This window comes from Hipposideros armiger, unplaced genomic scaffold, assembly GCF_001890085.2.
Source record: "Hipposideros armiger isolate ML-2016 unplaced genomic scaffold, ASM189008v1 scaffold_64, whole genome shotgun sequence".
NCBI classification, from domain to species: Eukaryota; Metazoa; Chordata; class Mammalia; order Chiroptera; family Hipposideridae; genus Hipposideros; species Hipposideros armiger.
The window spans coordinates 950,875-978,731 of record NW_017731414.1 but is presented as its reverse complement, the minus strand read 5'-3'; the positions used below and the strand labels follow the sequence as shown (position 1 = coordinate 978,731).

Below are 27,857 nucleotides of genomic sequence, written 5' to 3'. Positions count from 1 at the left end.
GGCAGTGAGAACATGTACAAAGGCCCAAGGTGGGACATAGGGTGACCTGCCCAGGTGGGGATTTGAGTGGGTAGGGATGTGGCCGGGGCAGTGTTCTGGAAAGATCTGCCCTATGCTGGGGTGAAGGTCCTGGTGCACAGCAAGGGGTTGGGAACACGGTGGCAGGGTCAGGGAGTACAGTGGAGGTTCAGGGGGTGCAGTGGGGGAGGCCGGGGTGCTGAAGCACTCACCGCTGCAGAGAAGGGCCTTATCCATGAGCCAGATGTAGGAGAGGCACTGTTCACACGACTGAGGGATGTTCACTTGGTAGCTGGCGAAGACGTGCCCGTTGTGCTGCTGAACCTGGGGGCCGAGGAGGAGGGTGCTGAGCAGCGAGGGCAGACCCCACTTCTCCCCCCGTTGGGCTGCCCAGCATGGATGCCACCTGAGGCATCTCAGGGCCAGAGGCCGCTCACTCATGACTAGGGTTCCTCAGGGCTGGGCGAAAAAAACACATGCTCACCTGCTCACACTCACACATGCACACTCATACTCACAGCGCGTTCCTGCTTCCGCTTCTTTTTTTGAGCTTTGCTCTGCTGTGAGGGAGTACAAAGGCAGGTTGTGTGGGTCTATGGGGTAACCCCCGCCTCTAGTTGGCCCCCCACACTGTGCCAGCCCCCTGCCCCCACCCACCTTGGGCAGCTCGAAGTCGTTCTTGGTATGCCCGCGGGTGAACTCGTCCAGCAATGACTGGAAAAGGTTGAGGACCAGGTTGGTGTCCTTCTCACCGCGCTCGGCTGCCAGGTTGCTCACGACAATCTGGTAGTTCTCCATCAGGTCCTTGTAGCCAACGTGGATCTTCCCGTTCTGTGGGGACGGAAGGCGTGACCACCCTGGACAGATAGATGGGGGAGGGCTTAGGGATTGCCAGGACCCCCGGGGCTGGGGGCTACACGTACGGGGACAGAGTACATGGTCTTGAGGTTGCTCCTAAACTTCTCGGTGGCCTCGATGAACAAGCTCTCGATGGGGGTCTTCTGGGAACGCAGGTCATTTATCTGGAGAGAGATGGAGGGAGAGGTTCACTGACCCCATGTTGACTCAGGCCAGGCATCTGAGTGGCCACCACTCTGCCCTGTCCCAAGCCCTTCCCTGGCTCCCCTGGGATTGCAGGATAAAATCTAGGCCCTCCACTCAACCCTGGTCTCTCTCATCCCTTCAGTCCAGGTTCAAACTATTGACATTTGGGGCCAGATCACTCACTGTGGTGTGTGGAGCAGCACCCTTGGCCTCCACCCACCAGATGCCAATAGCACCTCTCACTCATGACCACCAAAAATGTCTACAGATGTTGCCAAGTGTCCCCTGGAGGCAGAATCGCCACACAGGTGCTCAACCCCTGGATAACCCCTGGGGGCTGCCTTGAACTGCCTGGTCATTTCACGACATGTCCACCCTTTGCAGGTGGATATGCAGGGTCCCCTGCTGCCCCTGAGAAACTCCCAAATCCTGCTGTGGGATTGTCCGTGGCTGGGGCCGTAAACACCAGGAGCACCGGCCATGGCTTATTTACCTCTCCTATACACAGTAAGTGCTCAATTAGTATCGGCTACAAGACCCAATGCGTTTTATAAAAGCTTATTTTAAATAAGAAGTTCATGGGCATGGCTGGGCTACGGCTGAGTCACAGTGAGGCTGCTGGACCTAGAGGCAGCCTGGTGGGACGCAACTGTGTCCAGGGCCCTGCCTGGAAGGTTATTTTAAATCTTGGTATTTCTGTTTCCTCGAGTGTGTGAGAAAGTGAGGCAACCACCCCCAATGGTCACTGTGAGACAACAGACAAGTGTCTTCTAAAAGCAGATGGAAAATATTTGAAAAAAAAAAAAAAAAGAAATAGGAAATCCCAGAAAGTCCCAAAAGCCAAAACTTGTATTTGCTGCAGGCTGAGCACTATACATCACCACAGGGGTCACATGTAGACAACACCCTGCTGTAGCCTATGTGCAAATGTAAGGGACTTCTATTTTGGTATCCGCAGGGGTCCTGGAACCAATCCCCTTTGGATACTGAAAGATGGCTGTATCTGTGCTGACTGAGATGAGTGTAGGTTACATATGGTGTTATGTGAGCCTAAGCCAGGTTTTACAGAAAAAGAGCTGAGGTCAAACTTAGGAACAAGCGTCATGTTTCTGGAGTTTTCTCTGTGTTGGAACTTTCTGTTCCCAATCCGCTAACAGCTCTGAGGTGGTGGCTCAGAAAACTCAGTTGGGTGGTGCCAACCCTTCTAGGAAGGCCCAGGCCGGAAGACTTGCAACCCTTCCCCCCACCCCCTGAACCCCTGCTGGCCCACCTTGTTGAGTAGGAACTCATCCAGGTACTTGAGCTCATTGGCGTTGGTGATCTTGCGGAACACAGACTCCCGCCACTTCTCTGACACCGTGATTCTGCCAATCTTGAGGTTTCGGTTTTTCTTCCCTTTGCCTCCCGGCTCCTTGGCGTGCTTCTCACCCGCAGTATGGCGGTGCTGGTGGCCTGAGGGGGCTGGAGGGGAAGAGTGGCTGGCTGGCAAGGGCAGGTTCTGGGGGAGGACACTGAACAGCCTCTTGGGGTACGGTCAGACAGCCAGGACCCCATACGCCGCACACTGGGGCTCACAGCTAGGAAACGCCTCCAAGGGGTTGGAACCAGCCCTGAGAAGCAGTGTGCCCAAAGCCCCAGGGACCCCAGCGGCTCTGCTATCCATTCCTGAGGCTGAGGGTGACCAACCTTCTAGATTCTTCTTCATGATGGCGGCTTCCAGCACGACATTCCCAGAGACTGCATTCTCTGTCTCCTCCACGCCCTCCAGGCTGTACTTTTTATCCTTGTTCTTATGTAGGAAAAGTCTCTTAAACGTGGACCTGAAGGAGAAAGTAAGGGATTTCGTTTAAGTCTCAAGAAATGAAAACAGACGTGAGGCCAAAGAAAAGGTCATCTTACCATAAAGAGAGAAATAACCCTTTTCTTCGTTATTGATGAAATAGGATGCTACTAAAAATACGGTCGATTTGTGTGAACGGAGGAGTCAGGTGAACAAGTAAGGTGCTAAGCAGATGCTGATCCCATTTTCATATAAAAAAATAAATAAAACCACCCCGTGCCCTTCGTGTGTTTTTATGACACAAGGTTAGGAAAAAAAAAAAAGAATAAACAGAATCATACACTGTGGCTACTAGATGTGTGGTGGGGTGAATGGTGGCCCCCCAAAAGCTGTGTCTATATGCTAACCCTCAGTGCCTATGAAAATGAACTTATTTGGGAACAGGGTCTTTGCAGATGTGACCAATGTGTGTGTCTCCCCAAATTCATATGCTGAACGAAACCTAACCCATGTGATGGTATTAGGTGGTGGGGCCTTTGGGAGGTGATTAGATTGTGGGGGTAGAGCCCTCCTGAATGGGATCAGTGCCCTTATAAGAGACCCCAGGGAGCACACCCTGGCTTCTTCTGCCAGAAGACGTCTATGAACCAGGAAGTGCATTCTCGCTGGACACCAAGTCTGCTTGGCACCCTTGATCTCTGGCTTCCAGCCTTCAGAACAGTGAGAATTCAATGCCAGTTGTTTAAGCCACTCAGTCTGTGGTTTCTGTTATAGCAGCCTGAATGGACTAAGACACTAAGTGAAACATCTCTAGATTACCCAGATGGGCCCTAAATCCAATGACAAGTGTCCTTATAAGAGACAGAAAAAGAGAAGAAATAGGAGAAAGGTCATGTGACAATGGAGGCAAAGAATGAACTGTGTTCACAGCCAAGGGCACCTGGAGCCCCCAGCACTTTGGAGAGGCAGGAAGAATGCTTGCCTAGAGCCTCTGGTGGAAGTGTGGCCCTGTGACACCCGGGTTTCGGATTTTTGGCCTCCAGGATTGTGAGAGAATAAGTTTGTTGTTTGAAGCCACCCTGTTGGTGGTTCATTGCTTTGGTGGTGAGGTCATCTCACAGTATGGGGGCTCTCTGACTCCCACTACAGCTCATTCTTCACCTTCCTCAGTCTCTTAGGATCAAGGCTCCCCTGATCCACCATCTCTGCTCTGGGATAGAGCCATCCGTAGCACTTGGGCAGGAGCTTCTGAAGACAGAGCCTCGGCCTAGATTTTCTAACCGAGAACCCAGGAGGGATTCCTGGAGGTAGGGATGGGAGCTGGCTCTGATTCCATAAAAACCCCTTTGTCTGGACCCAGAGGACGTGACCCAGATTGGCTCTAAGCTTCAGTGGGATCATTTCACCCTGAAGTGGCCAGGATCTGGGCTCCATGTGGGTCTCCTGTCATGGAACTGCTATTGAGGAAACGCCTGCTTAACTCAGCTTCATAAATGCCATCGGTTTTGGAAACCAGACTACTCAGAGACTAGAGGACTTGGCAGGGGCCCTGGCCATCCTCTGGTGGCCTGAGCCCACCCTCCCACCCTGAATCCCACCCACACTCACTTAGAGTCGGCCTGGGGGCCTGGTGACAGCCCTGCATCTGTGCCGGCGGCAGACGCATCGCCCGATTTCTTCTTCTGGATAGCTGGCTTCTTTGTGCTGGGCTCACCGTCCACACTTTCTGAAGGAGGCTACAATAGAATGGGGGTGGGTAAGCAAAGGCAGGTGGCTTCGCTGGAGGAAAGCAAGGGGTCCCTAAGTCACCATGTGCTCTGTCCACCGACTCCCCTTCTCTTGTAAGCTGCCCTTTGGGCAGAAGCGAGCCAGAATCCTGAGGGTTGAGAGCTGAAGCTTGAAGCTTTACCTGAGTCTTGGTCTGGGCCGGGGCTGGGAGAAGCTTGGAGACGTCGCTGGTAGATAACGAAATGCGCCTCTCCCTGCGAGATCACAGAAATGTGGCTTTCATCAAGAAAGAGTTCAGAAATGTTTTTGGTTGTTATAACTAGAGGGTAAGTCTACTGGCATCTGGTGGGTGGAGACGGGGGATGCTGCTCTGCACCCCACGTGCACAGAATGGCTCCGCCCAGAAAGCAGCCCCATGTGCAGAAGCCCGTGCCCGCCTCCACTCTTGCTTCCTTCGGCTAAGTGGGCCTCTGGGACAAGGGGCTAGTACTAGAATCACTGATATTTAGCTAAGTAAGGGTCCGGCAGTGCATGTTGAGAGCTGGCTCCTGAGCGAGTGTGGTCACCCCCACTCACTAATGAGTAAACTGAGGCCCAGGTGGGATAGGGTGTGGGGCCCTCAAATAGAGGGGCCTCCTTCTACCAGGCCAAGGGCTTTCTGAGTGAAGTCAACTCGCTTCAGTGGGGGACCCCAGGGTTGAGGGTCCCGGTCAGGTTCCAGCAGGGTGGCCCCAGGCAGATGCCTCATCCACACTGGACCCCTCTCCCTCCTTCCTCAGGGCTCCACAGAGCTCTTGGGCACAAAGCTGCTCATGTGTTTTGGGGACACTTGTACCCCGCAGAACATGGGATGACCCTGCTCAGAGAACAAGGTGACCCCAAGTGCTGTTGTGTGAGGCTAGTCCTACTGCCAGGCCTTTGACTACACGTACCCTGCCTTGCCCACCCACAGTGCTTGGACAACGGACAGTGTGGGGCTTACTCTGTGGGTGTGAGTGTGGCCCCCACGACTCGGTGCCGCTCGCTAAGGTCCAGGGACTGGCTCAGCATGGTGCTGGGGCTGGTAGCCATCCGGTTCTTGCCCCGCCACAGCTCCACAGCGTTGGCCAGCCGTTCAGAGGCCGGGTCCCGATACCGCTGGATCTGGGTGGAGCCTCCGGGGCTCTCGGGCTTGTCCTGCGCCCGTGGGCTATCACTCAGCTTGCTCTTGTCCTGGGGGGTCTCGGGGGTGGTGTCAGGGGCCGGTGCGCCAACGCTGCTGCTGTCCAGGGCTAGGCTGGTGGGCCGTTTCACTTTGTCCTGGGGTGGCTGTGGGGTTTCGCTGGGGGCCTGGGAGGTTGGCATGGCTTGTGGTGGCCCCTCAGGTTGCTTTTTCGGAGCGGAGTTCTCCATCTCTGTTCCCGTGTCTGAGAGGGCTTCATCTTCTCTGCTCTCCTTTTTGTCTTCGGGAAGGTGCTCCTCCTGCTCCAGGGCAACCCTTCCAGAAGGCTCTCTGAGGGCGTTCTCATCCTTACAGGACTGCATGTGTTTGTTCTGGAGTTCCACATGCTCCAGCCCTCTTTGTCTCCGAGACTCACGCTTCTCCCGGCTGCTGGACACTTTCTCGTGAATTTCAGTGGCGTTTTTCTGGGGTGGGAGAACCTTCTCAGGGCTGGGGCCCTCCTTGGGGTGGGAGCTTTCTGCTGGTGGCCTGTGCGTTGGCGACCCCTCGGGCTCCAGTGCTGAATGCTTGCTATCCTCCGACGGTTCTGGGCTCAGCCTACCCGCTGTGGTTTCTTCCCTCGCGGCTTGCTGGGCTTCCCTCGCTTTCTCTTCCGCCTTCTGCTTCTCTGCCACCATCTGGCGGAAGCTAGTGTGAGAGTAAAGGGGGCGGATTCAGGAACAAATGTGCCTGTGGTCCCCAGAATCTACCCAGGGTGTCAGAGGCCTCTGAGCTGTGCTCTGGTGGGACCCCTGTGCTACTCATGGGCTCAGGGGCTGGGTGCCGTTCCTGGCCCTCAGAGATGCTTCCAGTTAGGCAGAACCTCCTCAGCCCAGAAAGGGGAAACAGGAGGGTGGCCTTGTCCTCATGGCCACCTCTGCCCTGGGTCTGCCTGGCTGGTTCAGGGGTACCATCATTAGGTTATGGCAAAGCTCTGTTAAGAAACCCCTGAATTCCTTTGGGGCCCCTTGCCCGGTGGATGCCTAAGCTCCATGTGTGAGTGTGGTGGAAGGGGAGCCCACTGTGGGCGGGTTCAGGGTAGCCTGAACTGCTGCGCCCCCGGACCCACGTGCTCCACTGACTGGCTGGGGGTAGGCAGGTGTAGAGGTCCCTGGTGGGGACCAAGTGTGGCTGAAGGCAACTTGGGGCTTCACCATAAGCACTGCGCACCAGCCTGGGCGCATCTTTCTGGGACCTGTGCACCCAGGCAGCTGGATTCCTGCCAGCTTCCCTGTGTCCAGAATGACATCCTGACAGCTGTGCCTGTATCTTAGGGAGCTTTTGGGTGAGTGAACTTTCTGGCTTCTGACACATTCTGAGGGGTGGGGCCCTGTTCTGCTCACCTCTTGCGCTGCAGGTGCCCCCGGCAGAGGCTTTGCAGGTGGATGATGCTCTGTCTTTGGTGCCGGTACACCACTCGCTGCCGGTAGCCCCTCCACGTGGCCTGGAGGTACACAGCCGCCTGTGTCCTCTCCAGAGCCCGCCTGACGCGGTAGGACCGCCAGCAGGCCTGCGAGCAAAGTGGGTGTTCAGGGGCCGGGTGTGTGCCACTCCCACACCCCAGGCCATTGGCCCATGCGTTACCTGGATGGTGACAGCTGCCCGCCTCATCTGCAGGAAGTGCCGGCGTTCCAGGACCATCCGGAACCAGCTTTGCAGAAGCAGGATCTTTCGCACGACCTCTCGGTGCAGCGTCTCCTGTAGGGCCTGCCGCTCCGTCTCCTTCAGGAAAACCTGGTGGGCGCGGGCACAGGTGAGGTCAGCGAGGCCCCCAGAGCCCCGTGGTCCAGGTCTCCACAGTCAGCCTGGGAGTGAGTGAGACCAAGCTGGTGTGCTGACGGACCTAAGGAGAGTACTTTTTGAAATGTATTGAGATGAAATTTACATAACATGAAATTAACCATTGAAAGTGAACAATTCCGTGGCATTTAGAACATTCACCATGCTGTGTGCAACCACCACTTCTATCTAGTTCCAGAAAGTTTCATCACCCTAAAAGGGGACCTTGTCCCCATGAACAGTTGCTCCCCATTCCTCCTCCCCCAGGCCTGGCAACCACTAATCTGCTTTCTGTCTCTATGGATCTGCTTATTCTAGATATTTCAACTAAATAGAATACACTATGTGGCCTTCTGTGTCAGGCTTCTTTCACATCAGGTGAAGCCACAACAGGGATCTGACTTCGGCTCTTGTTGGACAAGAAGCAAGCAACACACACTCAGAGGTGGGAGATGGTTTCTGGAGGGAAGATGAGTGAAGGAAACCTGCCAGGCACTACAAAGGTGACTGTCTGGCCCCTGAACACCCTGGGTCACAGTCTGAAAAATCGTCTTCGAGCCCATGTGTTTGAGAAAATGAGAAACAGGCCTGATGCCTGAGCCCCAGCCCCATAGGTGCACCCTTTGCCTTTCAGGAAGAAATTACACGCCAGGACCCAAGAAATGTACTTCCTCAGCAGGGCCCTTTATTTTTCAGCGTGTGATCCAGGGCCTTGAGCTGTGGGAGGACCTTGTGTGAGATGGAAGGCAGGGTAGTGGTGGGAACACTGACCTTGGTCTTTCCGATCTGGTAGCTCCTTTTGTCTACGCTCATCTTCTCCAGCAGGGTAGAGATGACCTCCCGGCAGGGCTGGGAGTTCTTGGGCAGCAGCACCTGGAACTGTTCTGTGAAGTCCTGGGTAATTTTGACCGAGAAAGAGAATCCAAGTGAGCGTTTCTGTTACCGACAAGGACACAAGCCTTTGGTAATTCCCTCATCAAGCCATTTCTGAAGCTGAAACTTGGTTTGATGTGAACAGTATTGATGAAGCTAAAATCTTGGACTTTTTGAAATAGTATAAAGTTTAAGAAAGACTGTCACAGGTACAGAGCACTGGATCTTTTCAGTCAGTTGATGAGTGGCTACTGAGGGCCTGCTTGTGCTGGCATTGTTGAGGAGTGCCCAGGAGATGAAGATACCCTTGCTGGGGGATTATAGTCTATGGCTTGTTAGGGGGCTGGATCATAGCTGGAGGTATGTGCCTTTTAAGTAAACAATTATGTCAAATTTTAAGAGCCAAGCATTAGTAAGACACATTTGCATTTTCTCCCTTTCCTGTAATTTTGTCTCTCCTAATTATATAAAGATATTTCCAGTCTGTGAATAAGAGGCATGTGTGATGAAGCCACATCCTCAGAGCCATTAGGATAAGCTTGAACAGAGACCAGGTGTTACCACCTTTAGCTTTGAGGCCAGTGCTTACTTAAGCACCAAATAGCTCGGAGTACAAGTCCAGGATTCTCAACCTGGGACATGCTGACCCCTGGGGACATTTGGTGATGTCTGTAGACTTCTTAGTTGTCACAACTCGGGTGGGGGTGCATGTGCTACTGGCATTGATTGGGTAGAGGCCAGGGATGCTTCTCAACACTCTGCAGTGCACAGGATGGCCCTGCCAGGGAATCACTCAGCCCCACGTGCCAATGGTACCATGACTGAGAAATTGCTCTAGCAATTTGGTCTTCAACAATTTGAAGTTGAGGGCCGGCTGAGTGGCGTGTTGGTTAAGAATTGGCTTGGGATGCCAGAGGGCCCCGGTTTGGATCCCACATGAGGGCCAGTGACACTGCCTTCTGCAGCTAAGATGGTAAACGGCAGCTCGACCTGGGGCTGGGCTGCCATGGGTCGCTGGTGACTGCGTAGGCTAAAGTCCCCTGATGCAGTGGGCTGCCATAAGCTACCGTTTGTAGCTGGCAGCCAGCGTGAGCGGCCAGCAGCCACTGGGAGCGGCCGTTCAGAGGCCAGCAATTGTTCTGCTTCGCCCGGGAAGAGCGCAATGATGGTGCCAGCTTGGGCCAGTGAAGTGACATCCTCCACAACTAAGACTGAAGAACAAAACAACAGCAACTTGTCTGTTCCCCTTCCCCTGATTCCCCAGCACTGTTCCCCTCCCCCAAATCCCCAATAAAATCTTAAAAAACAACAAAAACAATTTGAAGTTTAATAATCCCTTATGTCTTGAGAATGCCCAAGAGCCATTGCTGAGGTCATCACCTCCCTGGGCCTCAGTTTCCGTATCAGGAAAATAGGAACCAGGACCTCCTGGCTGCTGGTTGGCAGGATGAAAGAGATGGGTATAAAAGTGTCTATCAGAGAAGGTGCTCAGTAAGGGGCAGAGCTGCGCAGGGATCTGCTGGTGCAAATCCCTCTTCCCGGTTGGTTTCACACCTCTGTATCCTTTAAGGCTTGGCTTGGGTCCAGCCACCTCTTCTGAGGAAACTTGCCCCCTTTATGACAGAGACAGATCTGGTACAAATGCCAGTGGTGCCGGGTGAAGAAGCCTTGGTGGAAAGTAACCTTCTGGAAGGTTCATGTTCCAGAGCTATGCTCTTTCTGGAAGAGGGAGGTGGCTGGCCCTCATGTCACAGGCAGCCACATGTGTTCAGCGTACCTGGAACGTGTACTTGGCGCTGTAACCTGACCTCCGGATCCTCACGGTCTCCAGCATGCCTGTGTAGCGCAGCTGCTGCAGCACCAGCTCCTCATCGAAGCATAGCTCTTTCTGAAATGGGATGTGAGCGGTCAGGGTGCCCGTGGCCGGACGCCCAAGCCTGTGGGTGGCTGGGGATGGGGAGCTATGGAACAAAGTCCTGCAGGATTCCAGGTATGGACACAGTCTGGACACATACGCGCCTCCAGGCTGGTCTGGGACTGTGCCTGGCACGGAGGCCGTGTGAACCTGAGCATCTGCCTTACCTTGCTTCAAAAATTCTTTTTGGAATAAAGAGACAAGGCCTCAGCAGCGGTGCTCAGGGCATTCGTCTTTCTACAAAACCTGATCTGCTCTAATCCCTGGTGTCCAGGAGACAGATGCCACTCCCTACCTGAATTCAAGATAATGTGCTGCAGAGTTCTTTCCTAAGGCCCTGCTCCAGACCTGTGCTGAACTCATACTCTGTGCCAGATACTGGGGTAAGTACTAAGGATTCGAAGGAGAGAACATGGTCTGGGGGCAGGCAGGAGCCAGACGCATGCGTGAAGCGGGTGGATGCTGCCAGGGCCCCTGTGGGAGGTGTCACAGGAGAGGGGACCCTGAGCTGAGGGCTAAGGGCTGAGGAAGGTGGGGAAAGCTGGGTAAAGGCCTGAGAAGGAGGGGAAGGCTGATGGGGCTGATGGGATGTAGGGAGATGCCTGCTGCTGGAGCGAGGGAGGAGCAGGGGCTGGGAATGATGCTGGCTCAGGGGGCTTCAAGCCCAAACCCGAAGCTCAGGGGTCTTGCATCCATGCTGGTTATTTTAAGTGGATGGAGAGGAGAGAATGGCATGGGGGGTTATCACGACTGGGTGGGGGCGCTTCTGGCATCTGGTGGGCTCTGAGGCCAGGGATGCTGCTCAACACCCGACAACGCACAGGACGGTCCCCTACGGCAAAGAACCACCTGCTGGTACAGCTCCTGCCCAGAACAGGTGTTGCTGAAGCGTTTCCTGGGTTGCCCCAAGTTGAAGCCAGCATCCCTCATAGAAGAAGAGGGGCCCAATTCCGCTACTGGACGAATGCAGGGCATAGACCTTCTCTGAGACACCACTGGGAGAACTGGAAGTCGGGAAGGGAGAGGGGAGAGGGGAGGACCTGGGGTCCTTGCTGAGAGGATGGAAGTCATGGCACCTGGCAGGGAGAAGCTGGGCTCTGGACATGACCAGAGTGTCCCAGGATTAGGGGGGAGGCAGAAAACAGGAAGAACAGAGATAAAGGGTATGGGAAAACAGAACCACCAGGGTCTCCTGCTCAGGCGTCACTTGCACCGGAGAGGGAGTCCAGATCCTATGCGGTCCCCAGTCAAGTCCCAGTGGAACCCTGGGGCACGGGAAGCCTGGCAGCTAGGGCTGAAGCTGCTGTCAGGGCTACTGGTGCTCCGCCTTTCCAGAAACTTCCGGATGAGCAGCAAGCTCTGTGCTCCTGCTGTGCAACCTCTGCCCCTCCCTTCTGGTACATTCTGCACTGGCTGCTTTTGGGATTATCTGAAGAGTACCTCTGACCTGTCCCTCCTCAAGCAAACCTTCTCTGGTACCCTTCCATGTTCCAGATGACGTCCCTGCTTGTGGCTGCCCTTGCTGCCTCCTGCTGCCCCCCTGAACCCCCTTCCCCGTCAGCCATGTCATGCTGTTTGTGAACCCTTGGTTCCTCGAGGCCTTGCCTCCCATCAACCCTGCGGCCACCAGACCTCGGCCTTCACCTCCCTGAGATGTGGGAGCCCCTCACCTTCTCGGCGTTGGAACGGATGCAGCGGATAAAGAAGGGCTCTGCGTTCCCCAGCGCCTCGAGGAGCTTGTTAAGCGATGTCTGGGTAAAGAAAAGGAAGGTGTTCAGCTGGGACCCCCTCCCCGTCACAGCACCCTTTTGGTGAGAGGGGGTCAGGTCGCCTACCTGCATCATGGGGAAATGGGAGAGGGTTTTGTGCTAACATGGGACATGGGAGGTTGCAGCTGGACGTTCTGACTTGGAGGCTGTGCTATCCTAGAGAGCCCCTGAGGGGAGCTGTGGGGTCCCTGTGGCTAAGAGCCACCATCTTCTTAGGGTCACCCAGCTCTAATCTTTGCTTCAGGTGGGAGATGGGGGTTGGTGGGACCAGCTAAACTCCGGGGGATTTAAAACATGTGTCACGGGTGCCGTGATTTTGGTCTCTGCTCTGCTGTTCCCCAAAAGGATCTGCGGGAGCTCCTACATAAGGTAATCGCAAAAAAAAGTGGGAACAGAAGAGTCTGACAAAAAGAGAGAAGGAATAAAAAAACCTAACAGTGATGGTCAGCAGCTGCTGGATCCCCTAAAGAACAAAGTGTCCCCAAGTTTCCTGGCAGCCAGGGGAAAAAAAGGGAAACATGACCTAAAGACACAGCTCAGTGGTTACATTAACTCACATGCTGACTTGTGATTTTTTTTTTAACTTGGTGATTCTTAACCAGGGGCGATTTGGTCTCCCCAGGAGCATTTGGCAACATCTGGAGACATTCTGGTTGCCGTGACTGGAAGATGCTATTGGCATCTGGTGGGTGGGGAGGCCAGCGATGTTGTTCAATATCCCACAAAGCACAGGATGGCCCCCATCAGGGAGAATGAATGATCTGACCCCAACTGGCAAGCAGTGCCGGGTCAGGAAGCCTGAGATAATGATCAGCTGCCTATGTCAGGTTCATTTTGGCTGAGGCACATTGAATATCAGGCCACCCACCTGGAACTGGGCACTGATGCTTGGCGGCTTCTTCTTCTTGTGCAGGTGCAGCAGTGACTTGGTGGTGCGGTCGTGCAGAGTCATGCTGATGATGAGCTTCAGGGACTTGGAGTCCAGCAGGTTCTAGGACAGACACACAGGGTCTGGTCTGCCCTCCTGAGGCTCCAATGGGAGGCATTGATCCCAGAGCCAGAATAAAGCCCCCAGGGGTGGCAGCTCTTAGGATCGGTCTCAGGATTGTGCTTGACAGATGGCACTGGCTCCAGGAGGGCTGATTACAGCTTCTTTTGCGGCCTGAGTGCCTAGAAGACCAGGGCCATGGAGCAGAGCCTTCCCTCTGTGCAGCCCAAGGAGTGCTGACCCTTACTATTAGCCTATGAGAGGGACTCGCACTGTCCCCTCTGCTGACCAGACTAGAAGCTGCTCTTACTCTTCTATAAACTTCATAATCTGTCCGCATGGAGGTGAGACAGAACACCTAGGTGCACGTTACCCATGGCTGGCTGCTAGGGTCTTGGCTGCCCCCTGGCTGAAGGACCTCCTCTCCCTGAATGCCCATGATGCGTTGCGACCCCTGGAGGTGGCTTGAAAGATCCTCGATTTGGGGTAGGACAGAAGGGTCCGTTGCCTCTGAGCAGATAAGCTCTGTGGTACTGTACATGCTCCAAGGCTCTCCGTGGACCAGGCTGAGTTCCCCTCCTTGCTTAGTGCCTCCCCTTCCCCGTCTTAGGGTTCTCCTAGGAGGTCTCCTTTATACCTCCCTTGTGCAAATTCTGCTTCTAAGAAACCCAAAGAAAGACAACCCCAAATCATTTCCAACAGGAGATGGGGGAAAGAGGAAAGAAGTAAAGAAGCCAGAAGCCAGAGAAGTTAAACCACCCCCCTCGCCCCCGTTTTCCAGAAAACGACTTGAGCCAGGCGCTCTAAGACAGGCAAAAAAAGGCGGCATTAGACGGTGTCGCGTGTGTTTACCTTCGGAATGATCTGCTTTTGTTTGGTACCTTTACTTTTCCTGTCAAAATATTAAAAATGGTTTTGTGAACAGAAGGAACATGGGGTCTGGATCCAGGTTAGTTCAGCAAGCCACGCCTGGCGGGTTAGACGGAGCGAGAGCAGAGAGAGCGGAGAGTCGAGAAGCACAAGTGCAACGAGGCCGCTGCCGCTGCCTCTCCAAGGACCCAGCAGGGTGCTTCTCCTACGGTCTGTGCACATTGGCTTCCCCAGGCAACAGGAGCATCTGGCCTGGGGGCCACCTGTATGTCCAGGGAGCAGGAGGGACGGGCTGGGCCTACATGGCAGAACATGCATCTGCACAGGGCCAGCAGTGGGGTAGCTGATGGATTTCACAAAATGATGGGGATACCCAGAATAGAGCTTTGAGGGACCCCGAGAGGTTCCAACACTTATGAGGTGTCCCAGCTCTATTTGCTACGTGTTGGCAAACTTGAAGCAGGCCCACAGAGCCCCTCTGGACATCCTGGTAGCAGGGCAGGGGTCTGCCCTGCAAAAAATGGAAATGGGGCCCAAGTAGAAGCGTCTTTTGGACTCGCACTGGTGCAAAGGTAAAAATGAAAGCTGATCTTTTGCCCGAGGAAGGGTGGACAGCCCTCACACTCCACTTTATAGAGACAAAAGAAAAACATTTTTTAAAAAAGATTACAGCTTGGCACACTTTTGAGACAGGGCCCCACTGATTGGCAGCATGCGTGGCTGTGAGGTTCTACATGTCAGGTTTCATCTTCATCCCCACGGGGTGGAATAAGGCCTAATAAACATGAATTTGGAAACTGGCTCCCTTGTGGGTACAAGCTGTGCCCTCAGCCAGCCCTGAGTGTCTGCTTGATGCTGTGGGTATGAAAATCATCACCCCTGCGTTGCAGATGGAGGACGAATGCTTGGAACACATAGGCCATGGGGTGAGTGAGCTGGAGAGAGTCTGGGTCCAAACCCAGTTTATGTGGCTTCTAGGCCACATAATGCCACATCATACCACCATCCACACAAAGCAGGGCCACAAAAATCACTGGCCCTACTTCTGACAGTTTCTTTATAAGCTCACAGTGACAGAGGGAGAGAAGGAAGCAAGCTTTGCTCTGAAGGTTTGGGGGTAGAGAATTAGACACTTCATGGGAGGTGCGTCCTGCGAAGCTGGCGGGGATTTGGGCCACAGTGCAGACGCCGGGGCGGGTGTATCACGAGGGCCACTGAGTGACGGCTGGTGTGAGAACGAAACTACAAGACAGAGCGCAGCGTTTATAGCAGCTGATTCAGCAGGTTACTTGTCCAGGGAGCAGGGGAGGCGGTCGTTGCACTTGTGGGGGAGCACCCGCAGCTTTGGGGGACTCACAGGATGAAGGTGCGGGGTTTCTGGAGCCGACTGAGGGACTGGAGAAGCCTACGGGGGTCCTCACCCTGCCAGGGCAATCCTTTGATGGTCTTGATGATTTGGTCATGCAAATCGCTGAGAGTAAAGGGGTGGGGGGGTGCAGTGACAGAGAGGAGACAGAGTTAGAGTAGTGGGCCCTCCACCTTGGGGTCCCTGGCACGGTCGGGACTATCCTCAGGCCACTGGAGCCAAAACATGCAGCTTGGGAAGCCTGCCCGCCACTGCCTGTCCCTCCTGCACCAATAAGGTGGTGGTGGTGGGGGGGAGGTTGGCTAGGAGCGTCCCCACCCCAGGGAGGCTCCCCCTCCTCAGGGGGCGTGGGGGCCACTTCGGGACAAATGAATATTGCAACATGGTCTCTTAGACCATTGGAAAAGGCCTCACATTGAAGAGCCTTTTGGAATCTGTGAAAAGTATTAAGGGGCTGCTGAAAATAGCCGGGGGGGGAGGGGGAGGTCTCTGTGGGAAACAGATTAGTTTCTCTTGATGCTTCTGCGGTCACATGTCAGCCTCCTTGTGGGCTTCAAGAAAGGCCTTGGGAGGAAAAAAATGAAATTCACACAGGGTTTCTTAACAGGGGCAATGCTGTCTTCCCTCCCCTCCCACTAGGGGACATTTGCTTGTCACGAGTAGGGGGGACGTGGGGGCATGCTACTGGCATCTGGTAGATGGAGGCCGTCTGGTAGATGGAGGCTGGGGATGGTGGTCAACCTACTATGGTACGTGACGGCCCCCACCCCAGAGTGACAGGCACAGAGCTGAGGGTGGGAAACCCTGGCTGAAGGAGATCTTAGGAGTTCAAACTTATAAGCTCCGTTTTGTTCAATGACTATGGGTTCAGGTTCAGGTCTGAGAGTATGTTCTAGGTCCAAACTCTGGCACCAGTGTGTGACAATGAGAATGGCTTAGAGGCAAAAATCTGAAAATGGATATTTGTGAAGGATGTCTAGATGACAAACGTCTTTGTTAGAACTTTGGGAAGTGAGGTAGCAATGACTGCAGGATGAAGATGGGAGATTCAGGTTTTTTGCTTGTTTCGTTTTTGTTTTAAATTCCTTATTCCAGTTATTTCAAATGCATGTTTAAGCTCTAGGCAGTTGGCCTGGAAAGACCCCGACCGGCAGCCCCTCGTGTGTTCCATGCACCATGCCTGGGCCTGACGGCCATACTTACCTCTGCTCCCTCGCCCTCCAGGGAGGCACGGAGAGCAAAGACAACAGAGCGGTCACATTTACCTTCACACCCTGAGCGGGCAAGGCAGCGGCCAGGGCTCTGGACAAGGCCCATACATGGCTTCTGACCATAACCCCCTAACTTGGCCAAATATGGCGAGAGCGCCCCCTGCAGGCCCCGGCGCTCCCTGGTTCCCCATTCCCTCTCTCCTGGCCCTGGACGCCTTGAGACACCGGCTCCTCTGTTGTGCCTCCCTGGTCTCGGGTTCGAAGGCCCTCGCTCTACTTACTTCTTGCTTTCATAGAAAGCAAAGATGTCCTCAAAAGCGTTAATATCGAACTCCTCAGAGCCGTCAACTGAGAAATCTAGCATTGAGCAGCTGTAAGGGAGAATCTGTATAAACTAAATGTGTTCCCAGGGTGGGAACCACAGTCCAGGGGGCAGGAGCCGCAGCCCAGCCCGGGGGGCCATGCCCCGGGGAGACTGACATTGCTTCAGCAATTGCTGGTCAGGGGCCACCTTTCAGTCTTTGCAGGACAAAAACAAAAACAAAAAAGGCCACAAGCAAATGGGGGGTGGGGTGGGGGGGATGCATTTTTTTTCTCTTGCCCCCTTTTGGATGAAAAAGCCTATTTGAAAACGCAACTTTTGCGCTCACTTCGGCAGCACATATAGTAAAATTGAAACGATACAGAGAAGATTAGCATGGCCTCTGCGCAAGGATGACATGCAAATTTGTGAAGCGTTCCATATTTTTGGATTGGGGGAGGGGAGTTGTCACCTCGAGGGGTAAAAAGTATAACTATTGCACTGTGTTGTACAGCTGAAACCAATTCTAAAAAATGTGTATTTCACAATAAAAAATAATTTTAAAAAAATGCAACTTTTTAAACGCAGGAAAATGAGACACTGTGCTTTCAGATATCCAGTCACTTATTATGAAGGTGCGAGTTCTACCTTCATACACACACTTACATGCATCTCTTGAAGAAGTTTTTATTGCAAAGGCGACAAAAATAAAATAACTTTTTCATATTTGAAAATTTAGTAACTCGCTCTTTGGGGATTTATGAGTCTTGAGAAAAAAAAGTCAGGGACTTGGTTGCCCCCAGGGCCTTGGCACATGCTGCCCCCACTGCTAGCATACCCAGTCTGCCTTGTCTGGCTCAACAGGTCCCTCCTCTGGCTTTGTCCTTGCTCAGGTATCTGTCCTTTTCCACCCCACCTTCCTGGGAGCATGTGCACACTCACGTTTACACTCAGTACAAACTGGAGTGTGTGGAGGGCCCTCAGTCATTGCTAAGTGGCCACAAAACATCCCATGTCATCTCATGTGCAACAAGGGGGTATTGGTATTTCTGACTGTGAATAAAGTATCTTAGCAGGTCTGCTTTTGGGAATCCCGGCCCAGGCTGAGGGAAGTGCTTTTAAATCAAGCCTGTCACTCTGTAGGACCAGAGGCCCCTTGGCTCCACCCACCCCAGCAGTGAAAAGGATCCTTTGTAAACTGAGCCACCCCAAATCTTCCTAAAGCAGATAATACACCAAGAGAGTCCTGCCTTTCTGGGTGTAGAAAAGTGGCAGCCAGACGTTGTTTGCTTCTGGGTCTTTTTGGTTCAAGTGGCTGCTGTGTAAGGTCAACCCCAACTTGAGTTCAGGGTGTGGGGTTTCTGGCACTGTTTTAAACAATGCTACTGCCTACCGGCTTCGATTGGGACAAATCAAGGACTTGCTCACCGGTACAGCTTTTCCGATGGGGTGCTAGCTCCTTTCTGCAGCTCTCCCAGGTGACTTCGGGCGCCAGGGCTGCCCAGACCTGCTGGGGACATAGATAAGATGGAGTTGGCAGCTCAGGGTTGCCTGCAGCTTGAAGGCCTTTGTCTCTTCCAGGAGGCTGTGTTCCTGCCTTAACCCACCTTAAAAAAACAGCCTGATACTCAAATGCGGGTAGAGCAGGGAACTGTGAAATTTCTGATACCCAAACAGCACCATTTAGTCCTACTTCTCATAAAGGCCTTATCCTTTTGGTCCTCCTTTTAATCGATGCCCGCCGTAAAACAGAGCCCACGGCTGTTGTCCGAAGCCCAGTGGCCCTAAGGGAGCCACTTAGCCCACCTGGACCCCAGGTTGTCACAGACAAACGCAGACACAACTTCCTGTCTTGTAAGGGGAACGAGGTTAAATTATACACTTAGTAGAGTTTCTGTTTGGGACGACGAGAGTTCTGGAATTGGCAGAGGTGGTGGTTACACAGCATTAGGAATGTCCTGAATGCCACTGAAAGGTGCACTTCACAATGGACTATGAGTGTTTCCCCTCTCGATAAGCCCCCCGCCCCCTGCCCCTACCTGCAGCCTTCTCAGCCCTCTCAGCCCGCAGTTGCCCAGCCTCCCGGAGCACAGCCATGGCCCGGATGGCAGCCCGGAGCACAGCCCAGCGGAACACGGCCACCGGGTCCATGCCGATGAGCTCCCGCACGTAGGAGCTGTCACTGCCCCGCAGAAGCGCCACGATGTCCGGCCGCATGTAGTCCATGTTCTTCTCCCGGAAGTCCTGGTGGGAAAGAGGTGTGTGTGTGGGGGGTGTCACTCGTTGGTGCAAGCACAGGAAGGGCTGGTGGCGGACAGGGCCCATTGCCACAAGAGAGTGGTTCCTGTCTGTGGAGCTGGTGATTCAGGGCTAGGGATTTGGGGCCAGGGATTTGGGGCCAGAGATTTCAAATGGGAGATTTGGGGTCAGGAATTTGGGGCTAGGGATTCAGAGTGGGAGATTCGGGGTTGGGAATTCAGGGCTGGGGATTCAGAGTGAGAGATTCAGGGTCAGGAATTTGGGGCCAGGGATTCGGAGTGGGAGATTTGGGGCCAGAGATTCAGGACTGGGTCCGAGCACCCTGGCATCTCGCCCAGCATGACTGATAAAGGGGAAGGACTGACCAAGTGCCAGAGGGAAGGGGCTTCCAGGTCACCCACGTGATCCCTTTCCTGCCTCCCAGGCCTGACGCATACCTTGATCTGATATTTCACCTTCCCTGCGAAGTGCTGAATGATGAACGCAGGCTCCATGACTGGGGTGCCAAGGAAGTACCTATTGTCCTCGTGCTGCTGTTTGAACTTGGCCAGCAGGGTCTGGCTCGTGGCGTGGGGAAAGCTGGGAAGAGGGTTCGAAATGGTTAGCTGCATAAACAGCCGCTGATCACCTGCTCTGCATGGCACGTTGCAGGCCCTCCGCTGCCAAGGTGGGCAAGCGGGGCTCAGGCTAGGCTGCTCTGGGTGGTGAGGCTGAGGGCCAGGAACCTGCCACCTGGTATAAAGGGGCCAAGAGGGAAGGGACGCATTCAGGGCTGAGGTGTGAGGTCAGTGCGGGGAAGAGTGGTGAGATTAGGATCTGGGCCCACCATGGGCAGCTCCCAGGAATGATCCCAGGATGGGGTGGCTTCTGACTTTGGATCTGTCTATACCTGGATGCTGTGTCTTGGAGGGGGTCTTGCCCGGGCTCCCCTGTTAGAGGGAGGGGCGCAGGGGCAGAATAAGGCACCAATTGTACCTGGCTGTTCTACCTCCCGGGACGGATATGCCAGCCTGCTTTGGCACACCCTGCCTGTGCCCAGCCTCGCCACAAACACAGCAGTGCAACGTGCCTCTGCATCCCCAATGCTCACGGCTTAATGGGGGTGGAGGCGAAGGGGGAGATCCTGCAGCTACGAAGCACATTATTTCCATTGTCGGGGAAAGGGTGTGGAGAGTGAGGGACCTGCTCATGTGATCATCAGGATAAATAACATTTTAGTGAACTACTTTAGAAAATCTAAATCAATGTAGGAAAAAAATCCATGATGAATCAAAATGGCCAGATATTAAGCAAAGATAGTTCCAACACTGCTGGGCCTGGCCCTGCCTTGCACGCCTCCCCCAGATGCGGCTCTGGGAGTTTCCTGGGAGTGACAATTTAGCCCTTCCTCATGCCCTGCCCTTTCTCTTGTTTGAAAATTCTCTTCCTAGATTCTGGTGTGAATGGACCTGTTTATCCTCGTCCTGGATGGACTTGGGGACTTGGTGTGAGGCAGGAGGCGAGCCTAATTACCCCAGTCTCACAAGGGCCTCAGCAGCACACAAAGGCCCAATAAAGAGGTGTTAATAAAAAAACGTGTCCTGATACCTGAAAGCTATGAATGTGGCCATATTTAGAAAGTGGGTCTTTGTAGATGTAGTCAAGTTAAAATGAGGTCACAAGGGTGGGCAATATGACTGGGGTCTTTATAAGAAGATGGAGACAGACAGAAGAAGAGACAGTGATATGGTCAGAGAGGCAGAGATTGGGGTGATGCAGCCACAAGTCGAGGACACCTGGGGCTGCTAGAAGCTGGGAGGGGCAAAAAGGATCCTCCTCTAGAGCCTCTGGAGGGAGCGTGGCTGCCGACGCTGATTTCACTGATGCTGATTTTGGACTTCTGGCCTCCAGAACCATGAGAGGATAAATTCCTGTTGTTTTAAGCCACCCCCTTTGTGGTCACTTATTACAGCAGCTGCAGGGAATGAATTCAGTAAGTGAAAATTAGTGACTGTGATTTTAGTGACTAAGGTGTGTGACCAAGCACGAGGCACCCTTCCAGCCTTCACTGTGTCCTATGGGCAACGGATGCCAGGCTTGGCAGAGAGTCCGGTGTCTGGGCCCCTGATGCCATGTGCTGACCTTTGCAAAGATGCACCAACCAGGTTCCCAGTTTCTAGACTCAGGTCCCACAATCCTTTCCTAAGAACTGGGCGGGTGTGTTTTAGAGTTCAGTTATTGCATGTGTTAATATGTCCGTGGTGAATGGTACATACATTTTGCAAATGTGAGGGCAGGATTTGTGGCCAAGTGAGCCTGAGAAACTCAGACAAGTTCTCAGGGTGTTTGCATTTTAGGTAAGGCTCTGAGGGCTGCGGAACCGGACTAAGTGCCCGGGTTTGTGGATGCACCAGGCTGTGCATACTTACTTGCTCTCTTCGTCCAGCAGATAGAAGAGGCCGGTGGGCTTCTTGCTGATCAGATGGATACAGCCAATGTTGTCTGTGTAGTCAATGTTGTGCCACGCGATCCCTTCACTCTGGTACTCCTCCTGCATGGTTTGGGGGGATATCCAATAAATTCATTATTTCATGACTGTTAATGTTTACATAGCTCATTATATATAAACATATTACATTTATGTATGCACATATTTATATATAGATGCGCAAACAGAATATGTATTATATCAATAGAAGTGCATTAATTATAAGATTATTATATAAGTTAATTATTAGCAACATGAAACATTCTCAAGCATCTATCACAGCAAGGTATTTAAATTCATACTTAAAGTCACCCAAGGGTCAACAAACTTTCTCTATAAAGGGCCAGACTGTAAATATGTTAGGCATTAAGAGCTAGGTGGTGTCTGTCACAATTACTCAATTCTGCTGCTGGAGCTTGAAAGCAGCCACAGATGATATGTAAAAAAAAGGGGAAAAAAAAGGGTGTGTCCATGTGCCAATAAAGATTTATAAAGACAGGCAGAGGGGCCAGATTTGACCCCTGGGCCCCGCTCTGGAACTGCAATGTCTATAATAGCTATATAATGTAAGTGACCTACATAACTTCAAATTTTAGAATGTGAAAAGAAACAGGTGAAGATAACTTAATAATATACTTAATTTAACCCTATATACCCAAATCTTTGCAATTCACTATGTATTTTGCTCTTCCCATATAACTCAATTTGGACTGACAACAGCCAGAAAACATAACAGTAAAATCAGCTAAATATTTATATAACCCCATCAGTTTTTTTTTCCTGTCAGAATCATCAACGTGAAGGGTAACACGTCAGTAAAGATTTAGTAGTATTTAGTAGTGAAAAGACACATAATATAGATTATCAATATCATTGACTGAAGCAAATCCTTACAAGGAAACTCTGTTTCTCTCCCATTAAGGAACTTTCATGTTTGAGCAGAGAGAAGGTGCAAAATTGACCTGTGGCTGAAAACATCCCCGATAGTTTGCCTCACCCTGGGCTGGGTGGGATTTTCCCGGACTTACCCTTTTTGCAGAGAAAAATTCTGAGGCAGGTTTGCTGACAAACTGGACCCCCAGGGAGATCCCGATTCTAGCTCGTCTTGTCCTCCCTTGGGTTGGATGGGTGATAATGGCACTTCCTTACCTGCTCTAGCTTGAAAATATGCTGATTGAAGTAATACTGGAGCTGCTCGTTGGCATAGTTGATGCAGAACTGTTCAAAACTGTTCCTCTCAAAGTCCTCAAACCCGAAGATGTCAAGAACCCCAATGGACAAACACTGGGGAGACAGAGAAAACAGGTGTGATGGTGGGTCCGCCTGTGGGAGCACCTGTTCGGTCGTGAGGGCCCCCTGCACTTGGCTGAATGCTCTGCTTTCACTGCCCTTGAACCTGTAATATTTGAACAGGAGCCCCGTGTTTTCATTTTGTGTTGGGTCCTGGGATGGGAAGCATTGGCCTCTTGCCTGACACTGGCTGCATCTGCCTTGGCTCCCGATGTCACAGGCCATCCACCTGCGTGGCACCGAGGGCACAGCCTCCCTTGGCCCAGCTTGGCAGGTGAGGTGGGGGTGGGGCACTCACCGAGACAGACTCTTCCATGTCTTTCTTATTGAGGAGGGCATGGTTGATGCGTAGCACAATCCAGTCGAACAGGGCGCTGTATAGAGACTTGGCCATGGAGTCGCGGGCAGTGATGGCCTGTGGGCACAGAATGGGTGTCACACCTCGGCAAGGCAGCCCTCACACTGCACCACCCCGAGATCAGCACACAGGGGCAGTCGAGGCAGTGACTTTAAACACCCATGCTCCTTCTCATGTTGCACTCCATCCCGTCAGCTCGGATGCCCCTGCACATCGAAGCATGAGCCACAAAGCCCTGACCCAGAGGCCAGTGGTTCAGCCAAGTCTTTCTCACGTGCCAACTCACTTCTCAGAGCCACTGGGTACTGATGAGATTGGAACACAGGGAGGGCACCACGCTTTCCCACGTGGGAACATTAGCCAGGAGGCTGAGCTGCGTTCAAAGCTAGGCCTCTTGCTATTCTGGAAGCACCATGGAGCCAAAATCATAAAAGCAGTAATGGCTTTAACAATTTTTTAAAAGGCTTATGGAGATCTAGTTTATATATAAGAAATTCTTTCTTTTTATGTACTCAGATCTAAATTGTAAAAACATACTCAGCCACAATCAAGATTCAGAACACATCCCTCTGGTTCTGCCTTTCCCGGGAAGCCATGGAAAAGGAGGCATGAGGGATGCAGCCCCCGGCCTGACGTCTTTTACTTAGTATGGCACCTCTGGGGGGCAGCCATGCTTCTGGGGCCTCAGGGGTCCTTCAGCAACTTTCATGTAACATTGCAAGGTGCCTTTGCCTCTGGGGACTCAGACTGTCCATGGTGCCTGTTTGAGATGCCCAAGCAGCTTCCACCAACAGCTAAAAATCCCCCAGTGGCTAGGTACTTTCCTGCTGCTGTCCAAGCTTCAAGCTGCAGTCACATTGCTCTTGAGATGTAAAACGCATGAAAAACATACCACAAACATACAGACTGGGGCAAAGGCCACAGAGAGGCACCTTATCAAGATTTAGGGACCCACATAGTGGTTGTAAAGGTCAGGCTCTAGCTCCAGATTGACAAACTTTTTCTGGAAAGGGCCAGAGAGTCAATATTGTCGGCTTTGCGGGCCAGATGCTCTCTGTTGCAATTACTCAGCTCTGTGCTATAGCAGGAAAGCAGCATGTAAACGAACAGGTATGGCTGCATGTCAATAAAACTTTATTTACAAAAGCAGGTGATAGGCTAGACTTGACCTGTGTGTTGCAGCTCTTACTTCTTCTGCTGGTGAGAACCAGCATGCCCATGGAGCAGCCGGGAACAAAGAGATGAACACACGTGGCCCAAGTTCTGCCTCTTAAGCTGCCGTTTGCTGTCTAAGCTGGCTTGTGCTGAGCCTGAGCTCATGTGAGAACCAGAGGCGCCACCAGGGTCTTCCTCTGTCACTTTTGGGGCAGGAAAAAGACCACCCACGCTGGCTGTTTCCAAAGGACCTCCCTCCACTCGTGTTTTGGGACCTGGCACCCTGTGAAAACCCAGGGCAGTGCTCACCTCGCTGAGGCTGTAGGGAAGGATGAGTTTGTCATTGGCAGTCACCGTTTTTCTTTTGGTCAGAACCTCCACCAAGATTTCTCGCTTCACCTGTTTCAAGGTAAAGGAGGGAGATGGGGGGAATGGTTACAAACTTGTCCAGTGAGTTCTGATGTCAATGAGACAAGGCCTGAAGCCCGAGGAAGGCAGGAGGACCTCCCAGCGGCTATGCCAGGAAGTGGGCCCAAAGCCCACCCTCAGGGCTGCCAACCGTGATGTTGCTCTGCTTAGTGCATTTCAGAATGATCACACCCACAGGCTTGCTCAACGCCCACGGCTGACAGCCCGGGGTGTATGGTTGCACAGGCTTGGGTGTCACTGCAGGCCTCAGGCCCACAAGCTGCCTGGTGAGCTGCATATACAGCTGTTTCCAGCCCGTGTGCAGGAGCCAGTGAAGGGCTTGTCCTTCCTGACTGCCAAGCCCCCTAAACAAGCTAGTGGCAGTCAGGAGTAGGGGCAGGGGAAGCTGCCCTAATCTCCCAGCAGATGTGCTCACTCATCCCATGAACACAACAGAAGCCGGGGCTCCTTCTTTAAGAAGAGCCATAGGGAGCGGCCAGTTGGCTGGGTTGGTTAGAGCACAGTGCTCACAACACCAAAGTTGCCAGTTTGATCTCCGCATGGGCTACTGAGCTGCGCCCTCCACAACAGGATTGAAACAATTCCTTGTTTTGGAGCTGATGGGTCCTGGAGAAACACACTGTTCCCCAATTAAAGAAAAAAAAAAAAGAACAGCCACAGATGCAATGCATGCTTAGAAAACAGAAAGATAGGGCAGGGCTTCTCAGCCTTAGCACCACTGAAATTTGGGGCTAGGTCATTCTTTGCTGTGGCGGGTTGTCCTATGCACTATATGATGTCAAGCAACATCCCTGGCCTCCACCCACTAGATGCTAGTAGCCCCTCAAGTTGTGACAACCAAAAATGCTTCCAGACATTGCCCCTGGGGTTGAGAACTAGTGGACAAGGGGATAGCAGGTGCAATGAGAGAATGACCTCTCTGATCAAACTGTGGTTTTAAAGAGCCTTCCCATGAGGGGCTGAAATGGGAGGTGTCCCTGCCTAGGAGGCAGTCCCTCAGAAATGAGGAAGGGATGTAGCAGAGATGGTGGGGAGGAAGCAGGCGCAGGCCCCAGTTTACAGAAGCTTGGCCAATGCAGGAAGTGCTGGGTCCTCTGCAGCCATAGGCCCTGAGCCGGCCTGGTGTGCGCCATGGCCGCTGAGGACAGGAAGTGTTACCTTCAGGAGCTGTGACAGCGTGTCCAGCACCTCGGGGGGCCCAACCTCCAGACCTTCATCTCGGCCCGTGGCTCTCTTCTTGTATGTGACGTTGCCCAGGTACAGGATGGCCGAGAGGACAGAAAAAATTCTGGGAGAGAAAAGGAGCCTCAGTTGGAGTGGTCCCACAATTGTGAGACGACAAAAGCTTCCAGACAACTAGGCTGAATTCATAATACCATTAAATTCTAGTCAGAACACATGACATTTGAAGAAGGTCGAATCCCTCTGTTGGGGACTCTCTCTGTGGAATATGACCCGATAGCCAGATAGCTCTATTTTATTTTTGGGAAGGGGAAGGGAGGGGCTTAATTTTTTAAAAAAATTCTTTTTATAGACCATAACAAGCACACGTAAAAAACCACACAATTCCTAAGTGCAGAGACAAATTGTCACAAAAGGTACAGATCCTGTTAACTAGCACTCAGACCAAGGAATAGGACATTCCAAGCCATGGAACCACCCAGTCCTACAGAGGAACTGCTATCCTGATGTCTAACACTGTCCGTGAACTTGATGACCATGAAATTATATGTACTTGTATTTGGCCTGTCACTGAATACTTGGGATGTGTTACTGCCCACAAACTTGGTTTGTTCATTCTCAATGCTACAGACAAGTATATCTCAGCAACAGGACTGCCGGCAACCTTGGGCTGGATTATTCTTTGCTGGGGTCTGGGGTGGGGGGTGTCCTGGGCACTGTGTGATGTTGAACAGCATCCCTGGCCTCCACTCACCTCGCCTCCCACACACATGCAGTGTGACAACCAAAAATGTCTTCAGACAAGGCAGAACCCTCCCTAACCCACCCATGAGAGCCGTTGCTGTGTGTGGAGTAGTTCTGTACGGCCCCTGAACTAAGTTTTGGTTAAGTTTTTAAAGGGTCATTAAAAAGCAAAATGAAACGCAGAGAAGAACATGTAACAGAGACTCTACGGACCACGAAGTTGAAAATATTTACTATTTGGCCCTCTCCGAAAAGTTTGCTGATCCCTGCGTGATAGGCTGCCATTTGTTTATTTATTTAATCTCTTGTTTATTTATTTAATCTCCTGTTGGTGGGCATCTGGGGGTATTTTCAGGCTTTGGGTCTGTTATAAAGGAGGCTGCTGTATGCATTTGTATGCATGTCTCTGGGTGAGCAAATGTGTGTGTTTTGTTGTGTACACACAGCTGTAGTGGAAACAACCACATGGTTTTCCCAAGTGGTTGGCTTGATTTGTACCCTCCCAGCAGGGTGCAGGTGTTCCTGCTGGATATATTGGCTGTCCAGGCAGGTGTGGTTTTCAAAAATTAAAAAAATTTCAATGGTGGAAAAATACGCATCATATAAAATGTACCATCTTAACCATTTTTGAGTGTTCAGTTCCATATGTTAGGTAAATAACATTGTTGGGCAAAAGCCCCTGTGGTTTTAATTGGCATCTCCCAATGACTGATGATGAGAGTCCCTTTCCATATGTTTATTGTCACTGGGCCACCCTCCTTAGTGAAGCTCTTACTGGGGTGTTGGTCAGAGCTCAGAGAGTGACCAGTAAGATCTGAGGGTGCCCATATGGGAGATGGCAGGATGGCTGGCTAGCCCACTTACTGCTTCTTGGTGGCAGGGAGGAAGCCCACCATCTCCATGGCCTGCTTGAGTCTTTCAAAGTCATGCTTCAGATCTTCTCCGTCTTCAATCTTCAAGTTATGCTGAAAAACAAAGTCAGCAACACTCTGGGTATTTCTGGGCCAGTGAGGGTGGCATGTGAGAATGATTTTGGCTGGAGCCGGTGGGGCAGGGCTCAGGACACGGGGAATGAATGGGATCCTTTATGCTTCCTCCTCTGGGCCTCTCTGGAGCTGGTCTGGGGCCGG

At 52.5% G+C, this 27,857-nt stretch overlaps 1 protein-coding gene across 15 annotated transcripts in view; it reads right to left on the bottom strand.

The window, feature by feature from the left end:
- Positions 1–27,857, bottom strand: part of MYO9B (myosin IXB) — a 78,651-nt gene that overhangs the window by 7,665 nt on the left and 43,129 nt on the right. For 5 of the 15 annotated variants that reach the window (XM_019641941.1, XM_019641946.1, XM_019641948.1 and 2 more), the window contains exons 5-31: positions 27,592–27,692; positions 25,960–26,089; positions 24,682–24,771; positions 23,158–23,274; positions 22,719–22,853; positions 21,511–21,632; positions 19,540–19,681; positions 18,883–19,087; positions 18,272–18,353; positions 16,824–16,913; positions 15,323–15,436; positions 13,948–13,987; positions 12,976–13,098; positions 12,009–12,089; positions 10,201–10,311; positions 8,322–8,444; positions 7,356–7,505; positions 7,115–7,281; positions 5,553–6,419; positions 4,752–4,824; positions 4,451–4,578; positions 2,749–2,882; positions 2,333–2,523; positions 942–1,040; positions 676–849; positions 537–578; positions 231–342 (exon numbers count right to left, since the gene is read on the bottom strand). In XM_019641941.1, coding sequence (XP_019497486.1) covers positions 231–342; positions 537–578; positions 676–849; positions 942–1,040; positions 2,333–2,523; positions 2,749–2,882; positions 4,451–4,578; positions 4,752–4,824; positions 5,553–6,419; positions 7,115–7,281; positions 7,356–7,505; positions 8,322–8,444; positions 10,201–10,311; positions 12,009–12,089; positions 12,976–13,098; positions 13,948–13,987; positions 15,323–15,436; positions 16,824–16,913; positions 18,272–18,353; positions 18,883–19,087; positions 19,540–19,681; positions 21,511–21,632; positions 22,719–22,853; positions 23,158–23,274; positions 24,682–24,771; positions 25,960–26,089; positions 27,592–27,692 — 3,943 coding nt within the window. The remainder of the gene's footprint in view (positions 1–230; positions 343–536; positions 579–675; positions 850–941; positions 1,041–2,332; positions 2,524–2,748; positions 2,883–4,450; positions 4,579–4,751; positions 4,825–5,552; positions 6,420–7,114; positions 7,282–7,355; positions 7,506–8,321; positions 8,445–10,200; positions 10,312–12,008; positions 12,090–12,975; positions 13,099–13,947; positions 13,988–15,322; positions 15,437–16,823; positions 16,914–18,271; positions 18,354–18,882; positions 19,088–19,539; positions 19,682–21,510; positions 21,633–22,718; positions 22,854–23,157; positions 23,275–24,681; positions 24,772–25,959; positions 26,090–27,591; positions 27,693–27,857) is intronic. The other 10 variants (XM_019641950.1, XM_019641952.1, XM_019641956.1 and 7 more) reach the window with 7 other exon arrangements.